This window comes from Leptinotarsa decemlineata, unplaced genomic scaffold, assembly GCF_025532065.1.
Source record: "Leptinotarsa decemlineata unplaced genomic scaffold, Ldec_3_MD MMD2_tig00003798_RagTag_RagTag, whole genome shotgun sequence".
Classification (NCBI taxonomy): domain Eukaryota; kingdom Metazoa; phylum Arthropoda; class Insecta; order Coleoptera; family Chrysomelidae; genus Leptinotarsa; species Leptinotarsa decemlineata.
Window position 1 is genome coordinate 2353700 of NW_027412596.1, and position 21352 is coordinate 2375051.

At 34.0% G+C, this 21352-nt stretch overlaps 2 protein-coding genes across 3 annotated transcripts in view; both read left to right on the forward strand.

Moving 5' to 3' along the window:
• The window catches only part of LOC111508608 (farnesyl pyrophosphate synthase), a 58040-nt gene extending 52210 nt beyond the window's left edge, over window positions 1-5830 (forward strand). The window contains exons 3-4 of the mRNA XM_074178456.1: window positions 3775-4218; window positions 5233-5830. Of these exons, the coding sequence (XP_074034557.1) occupies window positions 3775-4218; window positions 5233-5568 (780 nt within the window). The 3' untranslated portion in view covers window positions 5569-5830. The remainder of the gene's footprint in view (window positions 1-3774; window positions 4219-5232) is intronic.
• Window positions 5831-8506: 2676 nt separating this feature from the next.
• On the forward strand, window positions 8507-20916 carry LOC111511969 (farnesyl pyrophosphate synthase). Of its 2 annotated transcripts, none has more exons than XM_074178457.1 (4): window positions 8507-8666; window positions 9901-10195; window positions 19298-19723; window positions 20491-20916. In XM_074178457.1, exons 1-4 carry the CDS (start codon window positions 8563-8565, stop codon window positions 20818-20820), a joined length of 1155 nt encoding a protein of 384 aa, XP_074034558.1. In that variant the 5' UTR covers window positions 8507-8562; the 3' UTR covers window positions 20821-20916. The 2 variants fall into 2 exon arrangements, with proteins under 2 accessions (XP_074034558.1, XP_074034559.1); XM_074178458.1 differs by having other exon boundaries at window positions 8515-8660.
• Window positions 20917-21352: the final 436 nt, after the last annotated feature.

Genomic DNA, 21352 nt, shown 5'->3' on the forward strand with positions numbered 1-21352 from the left:
TTCCTCCGAGAGGTCATAGGAACGCTTCCACCTATCCCATCTTTCCTCTCTCCGCTTCACCGGTTTAGTGAAAGTTGACCGTTTTTCTGCTTGATTAAAGGTTTCCATATGTTGCGTATTTCTACGACAGCTTGTCTGAATGCGTCGTGGGACAACATATATGCAGCTTCTTTGAACATTCTCTTAAACCAGTGCAGGTTCTGTTATTGTATTTAGACCCAATCTTCTTATCTCTGACGTAGGGATGGGCAAGCACTGGTTGTGACGGTTTCCCTTCCTTGTGAGGTGTTTGCTGCCTTTCAGCCAAAATCTGTTCGACCATCACTTTAGTGTAACCATTCCGCTGAAGATTTTTTTTTGATGATACCTGGATTCTTCTCGAAACCTTCCTTCGTATTACAGAGCTCGTATTACAGATCCACTAGATTCCTGATGATTCCACTTTTGGTAGATTGATGGTGGTGGATTCGTGATTCAGATATTGTCCCGTGTGAGTAGGTTTTCGATATACAGATGTTTCCCACTTAGTGTCGTCGGTCCTCATCACCAATACTTCTAAGAATGGCAATTCGTTGTGTACTTGGATTATTGTTGGACCACCAACAACAATTTTGGAAGTAACTGTTTTGATCGACGAAAAAGTTGCCTCGTCTTTCCATGAAATCCTGTAGAAAAATGCGATATCATTTTCTCTCTCACCTACTAAAATATCGAAATCTCTTTCTTTAAGAGTGTGTATGAACTTTGGCTTATAAGGATAGAATTTATTTTTATGCAAAATTTTTGTCAAAGTTTCCTTAATACTCTATACCAGTTTTTCCGCTCTTGTCGAAGTGACAGTAGAGAGTCCAAACTTCGAGCAATGGTGTAAAATTGGAAACTGATCAACTTTTTCATTTGACATTTTTCGAAATTTACAAAAAACTGATTTTTTGAGGATTTTACAAAAAAATGTCAAATTTGACAGGTTCAGAGTAGCACATGACAAAAGGAAAGAGGCTGTTTTTCACTAATTTTTCAAGCACAAACTAACTGCGAAGTCAAATTTCCTCGTTCGAAAAGGAAATTTATATTTAAAAAGTAACGAATAAATGCCATATCATACACACATACATACATACAATTTTGAAAATAATTCAAAATAATTGATTGGATGGTAATTGTAAATTGATGTGAATTGATCTTCACATCAGTAATTCCAAGAAACAAATGAGTAAATCTCGCGACAAGCTTTTAATAATATAAATTGTGAAGTATAATAAAAATAACGGGTATAATGTAAATTGATTTTTTGGAGCATGAAAGCTTGTTTTAAAAAATATTTTTTACTATCAATTTATTTGTATCTACGCCTGTACCTACACATTGTACGAGTACTGTTATGAAATCAATAACAAGTTTTCAAACGCATGACACAATTTTTTTCACGATCTGTTTCGTTTTCAAACTATGATAAAATTGATAAGTTTTTAGGACAAATATTGTATTTAGCAAGATAACTTCGGGCAGTATTCGATTTCAGTTCTATTTTCGTAATATTATCATGTTTACAGTCTCATTGTTGAAATGGATTTTCGTTTCTCGTTGTCGACAAGAAATTCATTCAGAAAGATAGGGAAAACAAAGTTAATTCAGTTATATTAACACAGTCACGAGATTTTTTTTTATTTCTTTCATTCAGAAAGATAGGGAAAACAAAGTTAATTCAGTTATATTAACACAGTCACGAGATTTTTTTATTTCTTGGGAATGAGTTGGTTAGCAAATATATGCTTAGTTGAAAAAGATTTATTGAACCGCGTATATACTCCTGAATTTTGTTTATAATGGATATCAAACTGACAGAAGAATTATATTTAATCTAAATAAAAAGTTATATCAATGACCTTTCATGCTCTCATCTCTTTTCAAGACTTCTTTGAAACATGATACATCTGACCTACTTTGGCATCATATTCAACTGATACTATTACAACTGTTATGACATTCAGTTATAGTGAACAGAAAAAATACACCTAGCGAAAACTCGATTGACAGATTTTTCATACTGAATATACCAGAAAAAGGGTTGTCATTATTAGCGTTGGTGAAAATAATCTAACAGGGTGATACCTGTCAATTTAATTTGCCCTAGTTCATCAATTCACGGACTGTTAAATAATTTACTGGTGAAATCTCAAACTAGTTACTGCAACTTAATTCTATGATTGGGTGCAGTACCCAAATACATCCACATGAACCTACTTGAATTCGATAAATTCATTGAAAAAATAAATTAATAGTGAAGAAACATTTTCAAAAAGAAGCCTTATTTCATGTGTTCTGGAAAGGAGAAATTAAACTTTGAACTGAATCAGAAAAATCTTTGATATTGTTTTGGAGGCCGTCTTGTTTTTCGCCATTTTTTTTTCATTTGATTCAATATTCATGTCATTGGCGCACATGAATAATTTAGTCCAGCCCACCATCTTTGGGAGTCCGCTTTGTTGAATTCAGAGTGACGTCATTTTATTATACGGTGACAACGATATCATTGTACACGACGTCATTCAGTTATTTAACATTTTCACATTTATGTTCTGTTGATGTTATTGTGATATATTGGAATTGTTGAAACATAAAAAAAATGCTAAACGACATATTGGCATTTTCTTTGTTTGCCTTGAGTCACTTCTATCATACAATCTTATCAAAGTTACATAAATCATACCATATGCAAGCATGGCATAACTCAAGACCTACAATGTTGATAGACATCAATCATTTGTTTTATTATTTCTTTTAACTTTGGGGCGGTATCCGGTTGGGTTGGCGTAGATGGTTTGTTCCACTCATTCGACCGTCAAATGAAACGTTAGCTCAAACTGAGATTCCAGACGATCAATTTTTACTGTCTATCGTCCAATCCGTGCTAAAAATCGCACGTTAGAAGGTGAGCCCTCGTCAATCCTTATCTCGCACAAGTTTCGACTTTTGAGGACTGTCGTTGGTAGGTGGGCGTTGGCCCTAACTTTTCCAATTTCGAGTAGTAATGTCAGTTACTAATTGTAGCTACCGATTGTAGCGTAGCGTAGATGGTTTATCCTTGTGAATTCTGACTCTGGGTAGCCAAGACGAAACATATCATAATATCTTGCTGTAACCTGTAAATACTTGTAAATAAATTATCAGTTTCAAGTCGTTTTATCAATATAACTATTCGTTGTGACTCCTTTGGTTCTTAGTAAGTGCCACTATTTGATCTGTGAACTAACTGAATGAACGAGAAAGCTCTTCAATTTACCGGCTAGATGGCGTTTCATAATAATTTATAAATTTTAGGTCTGCGGTATATAAAAACCCACCTTTTTTAAAAATTTGAAAAATAGAATGACTTCGAAATGCAGAATTATAATTTTCACAAAAATTCCGAAAGTAGTTTGAAAATAATCATTGTATGCTCGTACACGGAAGGTATAAATGAGTGGAATGAACTAATGGTTGGAAAATTTTTAAAAAGCCCTTCAGCGAGATTTTTCTTACTGTTTCGAAAATTGGATAGAAAAGAGGAAAGTGAGTTGATATTTCATCCCGTGTGGATCATGGCGCATCTGCTTCAAAATAAACCGATTTGACACTATTTTGTATCAATCTATTGTCTTTGAAATATTGGGGATCAGCTATATTTCAAATAATCACACTGTGTTCAAAATTTGACACCTCTAATTAGTTTTTTTGGTTTTCCTGTTGAGCTCTGCAGTGGTCTGATTTTCTAAAATGATCCATTTTTTTCAGTTGCAAGCCCATTTCCTCATTTTGGACGATCTTATGGATAAATCCGAAACACGAAGAGGACAGCCAAGCTGGTACAGAAATGAGGGTGTCGGACTTTTGGCTATCAACGACGGACTTCTGGTAGAGAATAGCCTCTATTCAATCCTTAGAAAATACTTCTCCAACAAATCCCAATACGTACCAATAGTAGACTTATTCCATGAAGTCACTCTCAAGACAGCTATGGGACAATCACTCGATTCTCAGTGCATGTTGAACGGAAAACCCAAACTGGACATGTTCACAATGAAGAGATATAATTCTATAGTAAAATACAAGACTGCATATTACAGCTTCCAATTACCTGTGGCGTTGGCCATGTATTTGGCTAATATGTACGATGCTGAACAACATCGTCAAGCCAAGACAATTCTCCTGGAAATTGGGGAGTTTTTTCAGATTCAGGTTAGTAACGAAATGTTCACGTGCATGTGGAGCCGAAGATCTTAACTGGTCTTTAGAAAATAAAAATTATATTTATTATATTATTATATAATTATAAATCAAGAAAGAAATAATTCGTGGACACAACCGCGGACACGTGTTTCTGGCTATTGGCCTCATCAGCGCGGTGCAGCCAAGTGTAAAGATGGGAAACACTTGTTTGCCGAAATCAGGAAACAACACAAACGCACGGAGTCAACAACAGGAGCCAACCGCGCTGATGAGGCCAATAGCCAGAAACACGTGTCCGCGGTTTGCCCCGCGGCATATATATATATATATATATATATATATATATATATATATATATATATATATATATTTATATATATATATATATATATATATATATATATATATATATATATATATATATACCGATGGCTCTTGAATTGAAATCAATATGGGAATGATCAAAGAGTACTTATCTACGAATACTTATTGAGCAATGAGGATGTTATGAAAAAAGAGGACAAATGTGGAATGTAGACCATTCATTTGAAGAAATTGTAGAACCTTTAATCATAAAATTCGACGGAGATCCGTCTGATGGTAACGCACCATCATTTTTGCTTTCACTACATATATTCTTGAATGAACAAACCTATTCATTATGTGAATATTTTAAAAAGTTTATAATAATATTACTTGTATATGAATATATAACCATATTCATTAATTTTAACAAGTATTTTTGATTAGACAGCCAAACGCACGACACTACAGGTAGAAAACGACCTGAGCGTTCACTTAAATCTTTTGTTTACGATACAAAAATAGGGTGAATCCGTTAAAGTATTTGTAGTCGATTTGAAATACCCTTTAATTAAAAAATTACTGAGCTCTCCAGAGATCGATGAGTCAAACAAAATGCGTTAAAATCACTGAGTATACATTCATTGTTATGAAAAATTCTTATTGATATATGTAGAAATCAAGTGAGTCTTCAGTTATATCGAAATATTTTCATTTCAGGATGATTTCTTGGATTGTTTTGGTGATTCCGAAGTAACAGGAAAAATTGGTACTGATATCAGGGAAGGAAAATGCACTTGGTTAGCCGTTGTAGCTCTCCAGCGAGCTACTTCTGCTCAACGAAAAATCATGGAGGAACATTACGGAAGGCCCGAAGCAGAGTCAACTCGAATCATCAAGAACCTTTACGAAGAACTAAGTCTACCAGCGACGTATGCAGTTTACGAAGAGGAGAGTTTCAACATTATTCGAACTCACGTACATCAGATTTCGAAAGGGCTACCCCATGACTTGTTTTTCAAGATAATGAAGAAAATTTATAAACGAGATTCATAGATTTTTTCCGGTGAATATTGTTAATTTTGATAATAAATTTTATTTCGAATCCAATTCAAAAGTGTACTAGGCCAGCAAGTCAATCATAAATATGTAGCAAGATAGTAGCATGGATATTGTTTGTAAATAATAGTTATCAATTTTTGTTTAACTTAATGTACTTAAGTTGTATTTTTGAAATACTGGTTGATTTTGAATTTGATACTGTATACTGTACTTTTGTATGACTGATAACAGAAAATAAAGGACGATATAAAATGTCGTAATGTCGCCTTCATGGTTCTTGAAAAGATAATTTGAAATGAAATGATATGTGTCATACCCCTCCTTCTGAAAAATCTGGAATAATCAAGGAATTTATGATGGTTGAAATTATATTATATATTATACTATATAAATAGATACATAGATATTCAAGTCTCAATAGATACAATATACAGATGAATATCTCATGTATCTCAAAATGAAATATGTACCTACTGCCCAATGCTCAGGGAAAACAACTAACCATTTGAAAGTCATATAATCAAAATAATTTCGAATAGTTGATCCTGAAACCTCCTGCACAATATAGCAAAAATTATGGTGTAATTTTTTAAATTCAATGTTGAATTTTCAGAGAAAGTAATTGAAAATTTTGTGATTTCCATATACAATCCCACCAAATTTCATCAAAATCGGTTTTACAGTTTTCAAAAAGTCATTTTACAATTTGGATTATCAAAAATATGCAAATTTGCAAAATACATGACATAATGAATATATCATATTCATTATGATATATTTGTTATGACTTCAAAATGAAGTCGTCTGCATACAAAATCTGGGCTAGTAGGCTGTGTTCTAACGAAACTTGAAGTACCAAACGTTTTGTCTGCCACTGCGGCAGACATCGTCAGTGGTATGTGCGAGGACGAAGGTTGAATCTTGAAGTCTAGACGAAGTCTCACGTTCCAACATATGATTCGTAGCACGGTCTGAGACAAGGCACCGAAAATCAGTTCAAAGACCAGTTTTCCATCCCGTCCAATGTTACTTCGCTCACATATTGAATGAAATCTTAGATGAAGAACGAGTAAGCAACTTTTAAGTGTATGTATATAACATTATTCTAGCCAACCAAAAAGTAGCTTTCAAAGGATCATAACGAAATTGTTGAAAACGTTATATGATCCTGGATGCATTCAAAATTCTTGTGCTAGAAAAGTGTATCATCAAAACTATGAACAGTGGCAGACGTCTATTCTTTTAAAAACCACCTCCAAATATTTCCTAAAAGTTTTCCGTTGATTTGTTTTCAAGAAACCATAGTTCAAAAATAAAGCAATCCTGATCTGTCAACAGACAGCACTCTTCCGACCTGTCAAACAATACACTACTAAGAAAGCAACGCTTTGCAATGGTCAAAAGAAGCATCGCTTGAGAATTTTCTCCTTTTTCAATAATCCCCTAAGACTGCTAAATTCTACATGGAGAAGAGCCCACTGCCTTACTGAAGTAACAAACATCACAAGCAACTATATTAACCAGAAACATCGAAGATAGACTGCAGACTTATCTCTTTATCCAATTCCAACATTTTCGATGTAACGTATTCTGAATAGAAGCAAATACAAACTTTGTTGAAAGAACTACAAACGTGAATCTTCCATCTCAAATATGTTATCAAAATGTATTTTGTTTTTCTGCAAGACTATCCACCTAAAAAATATTTTTTTGTTTCCTAACGGTGTCCCAGCAAGTTTTTCTCAATTTTCAACAAAATAAATCACTACTTATGTATATGTTGATTTCGAAATATCATTATGTTCCATGTTGAAATTTCATAACGGTTTTTGTTTTTTTTTGCAGTTTGTTCTCAAAACCGAATTTCAGGAGAAACTTCTTTAACTTCTCATTCTATATCTGGAGGGCCTGTTTACAGCCATAATTATGAGAAGTTTGCTGTAGTTAATATGAATATATCTGCCTTCGATTCACCCCATGAAAAATCAGTATCACCATCATGCCATGAGTTACAGCGATAGCCAATATAATTATAATGGTATCGAATCGAACAACGGAGATAAAAATTTGTTCACATTCTATGCCATTGTGTTGCGAGTATCCACTTATCATCAACTATGGTTTGAATCTTTATTGATTTATTCGATTTTCTCTTCATTTGATAAACCCATAGATAATTGATACACCGTAGATTTTAAGGTAAATTATCAACTTCCAGTTGCCCTTCTGTAAAAGTGAACTTATTTCCTCATCCATCACATCTTTTCATCAACTGCAAAATTCAAAGTTCATAGCTTCTCCTAGAGTATTCGGTTCACATTTATTAGCAACAATGGCAACTACGGGCATTGTCACAAAATCATTGCAATAGCTGAAAAGTGATAAAAGATTAGATCTTTTCGGCAGTGGATATTTCATATTTGGCTGACTTTCACTCGTTTTATCGTTTCGGGAGTTATCAATATTAAATATGTCAGTTTCATAATTTTTTGACGTCTCTTTGAACTCTCTGATATCGATTTTTCGCCATTGGTTTTTGAAATCTCAACCGATTCTTGATATTTTTTATTTTCTTCGACGTTGACTACTGACTTCTAAAAAAAAATCTTTACAGACTTCGACTCTATTTTTATCTAGATACATATTCTATATTCCATATCCCTTAATATCGCGTGGCCAACAAATGTTCTGTTGATAAAAAAAAATCATAACCTATCATGATTTTCAGAACCCAGTAATTAAAACTCATGAAAATTAAACAATAACCCCATAATTAAAATGAGTTTTGAAATATTTTTTGTATTTTACTTGATATGTTTTACCCGATAACCTTGACTTTTTTGAAAATTATTTATAGGCTGTTGATTAATATAATTTGCTAAAATGCCTGTCATCATGAACTTTCCGATTCCTAATTATGCTATTCATTAATTATATTTTTGTTGTTATTATGAACGAAGGTTGAAAATTGCAAATGAACATAGTTGAATGATGTTTCAACTCAGAAGATTATCTAATTTCCAGTGTCCACGAAGATCTGCAATTCGAAACTTGAAAAATTATGTCAATTGTACTAAGTGGAAAACGTATGGGTAAGATAGTTTAATATATCTGAAATGAAAATAGGTCCTCGAGTCAATGTACGAAACTATATTCATTAGGGATAGTAGGGATATCATAGATATGAATAATGTATCTGTCTGTTAAATAGAAAAAGTTGAAAATTTGTAACCCGACTAAGCACAAATGAAATAAATTTAAAAAAGAGAAACAAGTTAAGTAGTGATTCCAATCTCTTTATTATTTTTACTATTGCAGATGAAAATTCACTACAACAGTTTGCGAATTGAATAACCCGTTTCTTCAGGTAATGTTAATAACAGCGTTTTTAAACATTCGAAGATGCTGGTCGATTTTTGTAGTGATTAAGTAACCTCACAAAAAATAATAGATCTGATTCAGGTGACCCTGCAGGAATAATTTCTAGTTTTAACGGAAGATAAAGACTGATTTCATTTGTTCATTACAAGTATCGAATTTCAATTCCTACATTGTAAACAAACAACTAAACAATTCTTCATAAATACTGTGCTAACTGCACAATGAAGAATTAGTCTTGAAAGTGAAAAAATGTAATGAAGGCAAATTTTCAACATAAAATTTTTTGTCGCTATTTACCACATCAAATTGAAGAATAGAAAGAGTTGAGCAGGAAAATCGAATAACTTTTAAACAGTGATCGCTTGACCCCATCAATCATATTTAATTTTCAACGGTTGGATATCATCCTGCCCTGATGGAGGTGGAGGTGACAAAGTTGAAAATTGGCTTGAAAATATTTTTCCAAAAAAATATCGAATCTGAGTGGTTTTGGTTCCGCATGACAACTAAAAGGATTGATTTTTTAAAATATATGTTACCTAGTAAATGAATGATTCAGTCGAGTTCTAAAAGATGTAGGTATCCTAAAATATTATTCATTGTCATCACATATTGACCTAACCTCATGGCCTAAATTTCCAACATATATTTCGTTGGATGTTAGGCTAATCAGTTTTATACAAATCAAATTTTACAAAGGTATTATATCTTCATTCTTCGATACTTCCTGTTGCCTGACGAGTAAATACTCATTAACAATTTCCAAATTTCATAACCTCAAAATTCAAATTTTCACATAACTTTCTTTTCAATTAGAGTATTTACTTTCAGGTGAACACTGATGATGACGAAAGTCGAAAACGCTTTACAATAAGATATTTCAATTATACACTAGTATACAAAATTTTTCAATTCATTTATTATGTAATATTCATTTATTTTCAGTACATTCCAATCTCAAAAAGTCAAGTCTAACCCTTTTCCATTTTCTAAGGAAGAAACCGATGAGTTTACTAGCTATTTTCCATTCATTCTGAGAGATATTACTAGAGATAAACATCTTCTCGATATTGAAGAGAGTACTAGTCGATTTGAAGACTGCTTAAAGTACAACGTAGAAAATGGAGAGAAGATCAAAGGACTCACTTCAGTATTTGCATATAAAATAATCGAAGAACCACATAACCTAACAGAAGAAAATTTGAAACTTGCCAATATTTTGGGCTGGGCGATTGAATTGGTAGGTAAATATAAACTGTGTCGGTAAAAGAGAGAAATGATAAATATTAATCAATAACCTTTACTGAAGCTCAAAGAGAGTCCCCAACAATAGAGTTAGTGGAATTTATTCAGCATCGACATCAAAGATCTACCCATTCCAAATAAATTTTTTCCATAGTTGGAAAATTAAATTCCCTCTCAACTTTTGTGTATTCAAGAAACATATTTTCAATAAACAGTTACAATAGCTTATTCAGGTATGTCCGTGTCTAGACTAACTGAAATCTACATATTCAATGCTTCATACAGTATATAAAAGCCAAATTCATTATTTCGGTTACTGTACATAAAATAACCCGAAACACGTCAAATTTAAATTATAATTTAACATTCTTCAAAGTAAAAATGTCATCCCTACCTTCAACCCCCTTCGAATGACAGGTACAACCGCCAATTTTTTAAATGGGAGGTATAAGTTTGTGATATATCATTTGAAAGGTTCTTCATTCTCTATTCAAAGATGTTATGGCTTTCAAGTCAATTGCAATAACTAATGAAAATAAATTAAAATCATGTGATTACCGAAATTCCATAAAATACACTCAAAAACTAAAATGTAATGCCGAACGTAATGAAATGTAGAATACGAAATAGAACTATGGATGTTAACGAAGTAGATGTTCAGAATGTTCACTGTGAACGTCTCGGCAACATCCTGATTTCAAATAAAACTGTCTTCTAACATTATTTAACATATCAGGCGTGACCCACCCAATCGCCAGCGTTATTCGTTCTTTTGAGTCATTTGAATCTGAAGGTTTAGTTTTGTACACATTGCTCTTTACATATTCCCATAAAAAAAAATCTAATGATGAAATATCAGGTGATCGCGCTGGACATTCAATCGATCCTCGCCTCGCTATCCACTGATTGGGAAATGTTGTATTGAGATATTGCCGGATGGTAATGTGGTGATGCTGCATCCTGCTGAAACCATATCGTATTCACTGGAACTCGAAGGTTTCTAGGATATACATTTGCTAAACTTGGAATGATATCATTTTGAAGTAGTGCCAAATAATTATCGCCATTCAAGATGCCCTTCAAGATGCCCTGGATGAAAAAGGTCAAACATTAACCTTTTGAGGGTATTGCGTGTGTTCTTCTCTCATCCAGTGAGGATTCTTCGTTGACCAGTGGCGGCAAATTTGCCAATTAGCATGACCGTTGAGAGACAAAGTACACTCATCAGAAAACATAACGTCTTCTAATTGTTATCCAACACGTCCATTGTTTGCTCACAAAAATAAGTTCTTCTATCAAAATCGTTTTTCATGAGCTCCTGAGTAGGTACCATTTTATAGGGATGCATTTTATTTTCTTTTAATATGTTTACTATCAATGTATGGCTAACATTGAATGTAGTGGATGCCTGTCTACTAGATGCATGTGGGTTTTCCTCAAATTCAAGCGTCACATCTCATTTGAGTTCATCACTCATGGCATTGGCAGCTGCTTTTTTTATCTACCCCACATGATCAAGCTCGCAAAACAGCTTCTCTATTTTGCTTATTGTTCCTTGAGATATGGGCGGTAAATTAGGAAATTTCTCATGGAATAGGCGAGCTACTTCCTGTTGTGTTTTTATCTTGGTAACTAATCATTTGTTAAACTGTTATTTTTTGTATTTCCGTTAATCTAACTTTTTGTCAGACTTGAAGTTAACGAACTCCAAACTTAAATCAAAATACTGACAACTATTTTAACACACAAAACAAATTGAGAAGGCGTTTTAAACTAATGTTGCCACGGAAATTATTTACAAGAACATTGCTATGCTTCTTGCTTACTTTCTTATTATGAAATAAGTTTTGGGTGTATTTTATCGAATTTCGGTAACCACATGATTTTAATTTATTTTATCTCAATTGTTGCAATAAACTTGAATGCAATAACATTTTTGAATCGAGAATGAAATGACCTTTCAAACAATATATCATCAGCCTATACTTCCTATTTAAAAAATTGGGGGTTGTACCTGTCATTCGACGGTACAACCCCCAATTGTTAGCATTTTCCGTTGAAGTATGTCAAGTTACAATCAAAATTTGATGTGTTTTGTGATTTTGTTAAAATATGTACCGTAACTGAAATAATGAATTTATTCCATTTGGCTTTTACAAACTGTATATGCTTTTACGATTTGAGGTACCTGGGTTTTACCTACCCAATTTGTGTTCAAAATGTGTAACTGTAGTGGAGAATGAATCAAATAACTTCAATATAAGAGAATAAACTATACAAACTCATTCAAATAAACATGTATTTAATGGAATTACCTGAGCTTTGAAAAAATATTCAGTTACGGGGAGTTATTTAATTCTATTTCGTCATTCACTTATTGACTCGCATTCCTAAATCTATTTATTTGTTAACATTCTGAAATATTGAGTTTCAAACTATTCTTTTCTTAATATAACACGTCATTGTCGTGATTAAACTCAGGTCCTTCCGCAAACAGATGGTGTGCAACTGTGGAATTGGTCCTTCTATTCAAGAAACTTCTTTCATGTCTTTAATTCTTTGGAAAAAATTTCTCCCCGTTTGACCAATATAAAGTTTAGGGCAAGAGCCACAAATCCACTTTTATACTGCTGACCTATCTGATACTGAAGTTTTGTCTTTATTGTTTTTAATAAATTTTCCAAGTCTAAGCAATCTTTTTTTTTTCAACGAGCGATATCACTGTTGGGTTTTTCGAGTTTGACCAATATAAAGTTTGGTACATTTTTCAAATTATCATAGAAGATGTTCAATGTGCATTCTACTCTACTACTATCTCAAGTTATGTGGGGGACGTATACTTTGGTTCGAATCAAAATTGTATCAATAAAAGGAAAACCCTGGTTATAATCACTGAATCCATATCATTTTATCAGATGCTACATACTCCGTAATGACAATGCTGATGTTTATGCAAATGTTAGTTTGTTATTTACTGAGTTCTACTTATGATAATGATTTGAATCCATTCATATTCCCTCATATCAAAAGATGCGATTTTGTAAAAGTGTTATCTGAAGTTATTACATACAACATAGTACTACAGTGAATTTCAAATACACTAATTTAAGTACAAAGTTTCTGAGATCCCCAACAATTTAACACTTTTGTTAAGCGAAACACAACACGTGTGTTCGATACTTATAGTTAGTAACACACCTAAAGAAGCGTGAAACACAATAATTATAGTAAAACAAGTGTTGTGGTTCTGTAAACTATCCAGTGGAAATCTTACAATAAAGTGTTACTGAAAAACGCTATGTGTTATGTTTGCATTTCTGAAAATTTCTTCGACGAAAATAGTTATTTGAAATTTCGTATCAAATAATTTGACCGTTTCAACTTTTGTTGGAATTATTATCAAGAAATGATTACAAAAAAGATTATGAACTGAATTTTTCATAATTTTTGTTGAGATGTTGAATAACAAATTGAATATCAGAATCAGAATCTCGATGATCCAAGAGAAACCTTCTGTCCGTTATGTGAGTCTGAGCGATTTAGGAAAGCATAAACGTTGTCTAAATCTTTCCAGTTTTCATGAATAATTATGACTGATATCAGACTAAAACTGTAAAAAGAAAACTTGAAAACCTGGAATGAAAAATATAAAAACTTAAATACGGGTGAACATCAAATATCCAAAGAACGGTCAAAATTCACCAGGATACCCTAATTTTTTAAAATTGTGATGGTGGATTTATTGAATAACGACTTGTTTCCACATTAACAGATTCGTACCTCTTACAAACATTGTTTCAATTCAGGGAGAACTAGATACGACTTCTCAGCTCGGCCAAAATGAATAAGGGTCTCCACGGCAGCATGATTCGACTTCGATTCCAAATGAGAAATTTCTTTCTGTCTTCATCTATAACTTCAACTACAAGATGACTAGATGAAACCAGAGCTCGGAACAAAGCAGTCGTTATTCATCACCGAACAGCGATGTCCAACCTACTGAAGATCTTACCAGTGGTGCTATATTGAACCGCAAACGCATCATCGGACTCAACTCTCCTTGAAGGACACACCTAAGTATGAAATCCAAAATAACTGGGTCTTTTTGACGTTTCACTGTAACCCTCGAGGGTTTATTGTGGCACACACCTATTCAAACTCGGCCAAATAAACATGGCGTCTCAATGAATGCGATTATTTTGTTTTGGTGAGTGATCTTTCAGGTCAGCTAGGAGAAATAGGAAACGTTAAAAACTTGAAACGGTTCGCGGTCGGTCAGTCACAGAGTATTAACTCTACTACCATCGCCTTGTGAAGAGACAGTTGAGAGAGACAAGTTGACAAGACAAAGGTACATCTTTCTCAATCTATTGAGAACCTGATCGGCGGTCAGTCTACGACTATCTTAGTCAGGTAGGTAGGCAACACAAATATTTGGCTTAGGAACATCTTTTAAGCGTAACCGTTTGCTGACCTGCTCAGAGCTAGGGAGTTAGTTTTTCCTCCTTGTATTAGAATGAACACAATTTGGATAAATACCATCTACTTTAAAATACAAGAAGTGTCTACCAATTCGTTATTATTGATTTGATAGTCGTATATAGGATTCCGCGTATGAGTTAAATAGTAATTTCAGAATATAACTGTTCCTGAAGCTTCCAGAGTTCTGCAAATAAATCCAAACATGTCGGACGGTTTTATCAATTTGCATTAATAAAAAAATATCATATATGTTGGAGTTGAGATGATTCTGCAACGTTACATGGCTGACGCACTACGAATAGCCATTTTGCTCCCTGGGTAGCTCGGGGAGTTATTAATATTGCCTATCCAGAACATGAGTCGATGCCGCTGACACCAATAAAAACGTAATTCCTTCAGTTCTCCCAATCGTCAATAGAGTAGTTACGAGACACGATGTTAGTTTTTCTATTGTAAGATGTAACGTAGCATTTCGGAGTATTCAAATCTAACATCTTTCGCTAGCACCAATTATAATCAAAGTCAATACCAGATTGTTAAGAATAATTTCGATCACGTGTGTGTATGTATGATTCGATAGAGATGAATCATTTATGCAAACAGAAAAATATGTTTTAAATGCAAATTTCAAATAAGTTTGAGAAATTGGGCAGTATCGAAATTGCTCGGTAATTTTAAAACACACTATGATCTCCTTTTTAAAGAATGGAGCAGATACGAGCAGTTTTCTATTACAACAGAAATCTGGAAAAAGTTGTAATAAGATCGAAAATACCGAATATACCGCAGTGGTTCACATAAGGCAAGAATACAATCCTCATTGATGAAACTGGGGATCATGCCAATATCAGCAATTAACTTCTTGGGTTTTCTAGACTCCTCGAAATAACGTTAGGATAAAGGGTATTCGTAGTAACTGGCCTTTCGTTAGAATTTGAATGATTGCTACTAGTAGCAACACAAACAATTGGGAAGTAGGTGGCAAACTTATTGAAATTATCTTTAATGAAAAGTTATAATATTCAATTAAAATATCAGATTCAGCATCAACTTCTATAAAATCATCTTATGCTTATTTCAAATTCAACACTTGAAATACTATTGTCATGGACGTCATAAAGCATTGTTGTCAATAGGTGTAACCTTTGTTTTACTATTGATGTGTTTGACTGGAGATACTTTGGGTTTTTTTTCTGATTCGTATAGCTCGTTCGCTTGAATTTGCCTCATTTCCTTTGTGAGGTTATTATAACAATATATATATATATATATATATATATATATATATATATATATATATATATATATATATATATAGAAATGCTATGAAATCTAGAAAGGTTAATACAGTCAAGCTGCTGGAAAATAATTCCATGAAAATCAAAAAATAAATAGATAAGTACTCTTTGATCATTCCCATATTGATTTCAATTTAAAAGCCACCGGTATACAGCTGTTTCAGCCTATTGGGCATCGTGTACCAGGTAGGCGGTCCTCGATTGAAGACAAAATGAGAAAAAACCAAGAAAGTACTTGATAAAAATAGCTGCGTAAACGCAAGCGAAACATAAGTGGAACCAACTATTGGTGTGACACCCAAGTCAACTTGCCAAGTTTTTATGTCACTGTTGGTGGTTTGACCAATCAACCGACAACTGCGGTAGCAGAAATTTGGGAAGCTAACCTGAAATGCCATCGGAAAACGAATCCACATGTTTCTAGAAATGATATGAAATCTAGAAAGGTTAATGCAGTCAAGCTGCTGGAAAATAATTCCATGAAAATCAAAAAATAAATAGATAAGTACTCTTTGATCATTCATATATTGATTTCAATTTAAAAGCCACCGGTATACAGCTGTTTCAGCCTATTGGGCATCGTCAGTACCGGGCAGGCGGTCCTCGATTGAAGACAAAATGAGAAACAACCAAGAAAGTACTCGATAAAAATAGCTGCGTAAACGCAAGCGAAACATAAGTGGAACCACCTATTGGTGTGACACCCAAGTCAACTTGCCGCAGTTGTCGGTTGATTGGTCAAACCACCAACACTGACATGAAAACTTGGCAAGTTGACTTGGGTGTCACACCAATAGGTGGTTCCACTTATGTTTCGCTTGCGTTTACGCAGCTATTTTAATCAAGTACTTTCTTGGTTTTTTCTCATTTAGTCTTCAATCGAGGACCACCTGCCCGGTACTGACGATGCCCAATAGGCTGAAACAGCTGTATACCGGTGACTTTTGAATTGAAATCAATATGGGAATGATCAAAGAGAACTTATCTATTTATTTTTTGATTTTCATGGAATTATTTTCCAGCAGCTTGACTGCATTAACCTTTCTAGATTTCATATCATTTCTAGAAACATGTGGATTCGTTTTCCGATGGCATTTCAGGTTAGCTTTCAAAATTTCTGCTACCGCAGTTGTCGGTTGATTGGTCAAACTACCAACACTGACATAAAAACTTGGCAAGTTGACTTGGGTGTCACACCAATAGTTGGTTCCACTTATGTTTCGCTTGCGTTTACGCAGCTATTTTTATCAAGTACTTTCTTGGTTTTTTCTCATTTTGTTTTGTTGATTTTGGGATCAATGTGTTTTCAAACCATTCTTCGAAAATATTGGCTTCCATGTTCTTATGATAGTCAACATTGCAGTCCTCAAGTCTTTTCCACATAATTTCAAAGAATTCGGAACCCATCCTTCACTTCCTCCGCAATGCACAATGATTAGTTGCGATCCTTTGTTTGCAGGAATGTTAGGCGTATACATTCTCGAACCATCAGTCCACCATTTCGTAACTGTGTCGTGAGTGTCATACCAAGTTTTATCCAAATTTGCCGTTGTTCTTGTCTATATTTATTCATTTGTTCTAAGTATTTGTTACGCAATTCCACTATTCTTATGCTTTCCATAACTTCTTGTTTGTTTATTAGTTTAAATCTAAATCTTAGTTTCTGAGGAGTTTTGTCACAGCAGCTCACGTTATGGCCGGAAGTATCCAATTTCTTCCTTATGATTTCAGTTGTAGGAATCTTATTGCTTTTGTAACAATCGTATATTGTTTTTTTAATGATTTTATTAGATGGACATTTAAAGGTTTTGGTAATCCCGTATCACTTCGCGTCTTGCATTCATATGGTTTACGTACAGTTGAGAAAGGAATTTCAGTCAAATCTGATGTTGTTTGTAACAGTTTGTTTCCCTCGAAACCACACTTGGAGATGTAGATTCTTATATCTGTTTTAAAAAAAAAAATCTGTTTTTCCGTTAACCAGCTGTCGCACCCCTACGAACGACAACCCTCAGAAGTCGAAACTTGTGCGAGCTAAGGATTAACGAGGTCTTACCTTTTAACGTGTGATTCCTAACACGGGTTGGACGGTAGCAAGTGAAGATCGATCGTTCAGACTAGGGCTTGAACCACCGACCAACACGGCAGTCAATTCGAGTGAGTGAACAAAGCACCCACGCCGAACCGCTTGGCTACCGACTGACTGACATTGAAACATACTCTACGTGTTTCAATATTTAAATGCATCCGAATCTTATTCACTGGTATCTCTTTTTTGCATTGTTTACCATCGCTATTGGAATCACTGCACAGAAAAAAGTCTGCCTTGTTATCACACTCGTTATTACTATTAGTACTTGTCCAAGGACGCCACATTTTAAACAAGTAACAACAATTTTAAGTAATTATAACTGCACCAATATCGAATCACAACACTCAAATCGCGATCAGTTCCTGATCTGAACAGTGACAACACGAAGTGTATAAACATCCTCGCATTATATTCATCACCGTAACATGACTTCAAATTTAATTTTATGACTCTTCAGCCAATCATAAAACTAGGTTAGTAAAAATTATCCAATACGAACCGCTAATTATTCAGTCCACGTGGACTAGCTGGTAGCGGCAACATTTCTTTGTATTGGTTTTTTTTTACCTTTGAGTTCGCCAATAGCTTTAACTATTCACAATACCAGTTACTTCTACTATACTTATTGGTATGCGTTGATTCTCTTGTATATTCTATTTCTCAACGTCCCATCTTCACGTCTATTCAGTATTATATCCAAGAAAGCGATAATTCCTTTTTTGTTCCATAGTGAATTGAATATTTTGGTTAAGGGAGTTCAAATATGTCAGCAATTCATTTAGTTTTTTTTTAATACTGCCATATCATGAACGTGCCATCGACGTAACGCAGATCAGATCCAACAAACCCGAAATCTAATTTTTTTGTTTGATCAATAAGAGCTAATCCATGTTATATTTCAAATTATGTTGATAGGAGTTATAATACTTTCATCACTTTTATCTATTGTATTGCGAAGAGAAATCATAACTAGAATAACAGTAGCTACCGATTTTTCCTTCTTATATAATGCCGCCACTGTCAGTGGATCATTTACAGGGATTCAGCGGTTTCTTCATCGGTCATAGTTGAAACGCGTTCTGGTCGTAAGATATGCCTAATTTTAAGTGCTGTGAAACCGTAATTGCAATTTTTTGTCAAATATACGAGGGAATGAATATTTGCGTTATTGATGAATATTCAAAATGAAAATCAAAATAGAATCAGATAATTTTAATTTTTTCAGATGGAAGCAGCGATTAATGTTTACTGCGACATGATAAACAACAGAAGTTTTCGTCAAAACCGGCTTGCTTGGTACAAACATGAAGAAATTGGTCTAGCCGCCATTGCAGACATGGTTTCATTGAACAGCTCTGTTTATGTCTTACTTAGGAAGAACTTTTCTTCTCACCCATTTTACATATCGATCTTGAATCAGTTTCACAGCGTTATGATGAACCAAGTACTGGGTCAAGCTTTAAAATTTTGTAAGTGCACTCCTGGAGAAATGTCTAAGGAACAATACGAAGTTTTTTTGAGGTATCAAGCCGGCTATACTTTTTGTTTTCCTTTCATTCTGGCTCTTTATTTATCGAAAAAGTATACCGAAGAGTTGAGTAAAGAGATAGTTCCGATATTGTTGCAGATGGAAAAGTTTCACCAAGCTGAGGTAATTATTTTTTATAAGAAGTTGTGAATATATTACCCTGTACCTTGATAAAAACAAGTGAGCCTAAGAATTGAATCATCACATTTTTCAAACTGGAGGCAACTGACATAGTTGATATATTTGGCAGTAAATATAAATGGCCTTATTTCCTTTTATAATAACTTCCAAGTTATTTTACTTTATTCAAGTATCTTTGGGTTATCAGCAGAACGGAAGTGTACTCTCATTATCATTATTAAGGAAGAGCTACAAGAAGTGATACAATAATATACATTTTTGGGAAAGAAAGTTCCTGGCTTTCTACTACTCCATCTTGATAGAAAGCCAGAAACTTTCTTTCCCAAAAATTAATCACTCCTAAAAATATAACCCCTTCGATTCAAATATAAATTTGTTACAAAAAGGCTCAAGTTACTGTTAGTAAGGATGGCTGTCACGAAAAAAATGTTACATTTAAACAGTTGAAACCTGTCAATAAAATAAAACAAGTCACCATATTAAAAAGGTTTGACTCCTCACTGATAAAAGGAAGATTATCCAAATCGTTATATGATTTGAAATTATAACTGGCAAAAGCCATGTGGCTGCAGACTACATAGAGAGAGAGAGATAACAAAACAGTTGACACTGACAGCTGTCATGTGATTGTTTGAAAATGGTTTGTATAAATCATTCAATCATTTTTACAATCACATTTTACAAAATGTATCCATTTTCACATACATGTTTCATAATATTTTCCCATTTCTTTTACTTATTTTTTGCAGAAAAATTTTCATAACTGGTTTGTTAAAACTGAAGAAGAACCTTATAATGATATTGAGGATGGTAAATGTACTTGGTTGGCAGTGGAAGCTTTGGATAAACTCAACCTCCGACAGCGAAAAATATTTTACGACAACTACGGAAAAAGCAGAAATGAATCTATTATGATAATCAAAAATTTGTATAAAGATCTGAGTATGCAAGACCATTTCGCAGAATACCAAGAGAAATTTTTCATGTTTCTTTCCGGCAGTATAGGAAACCTTCAAAATGGGCAAAGAAATTGGCTTCAAGCATTCGTACGAAAGATCTATAATCAAGATATCAGTTGAACTGTAAAAACGGGGCTGATCTAGAATGGATTTCAACGTTAAAATGTATTATTATTAATTTTTTTCACAATCATAATCAGTTTTCATGAGTGAAAATGTATCTCTTATTTGAGTAACTTGTTACCATAAAAGATGGAAGAATAGAAGTAACGCTAGTTGCACACACACTGATTTTGGACGGCCAGTATAAAATCGGCCGATATTTTGTTGGTAGCGGGTGCTTGCACACTCACCGGATTTTTATCGGTCAAACAATCAGTTGCTTTGTTGTCGTAATTAGCACGCACTACCAAAACGAAGTTAATGCGTAGTAACTACAATTTCACCGAGCATTCGAGACTGGAATGGTAGAGTGTATTTAGTCATGTACGCCACTACTTCCCGGTACTGCCGGCGATACAGTGGCAGTGGACGGCTGCTCACCGGTATTTTACCGGCGACCATCATCAGTCGGCGTGTGTGCCAGGTCCCGTTCCCACATGTGGTTCACTATTGGAATTTGGACAACCGGTACAATGTCGGCCGTCCAAAA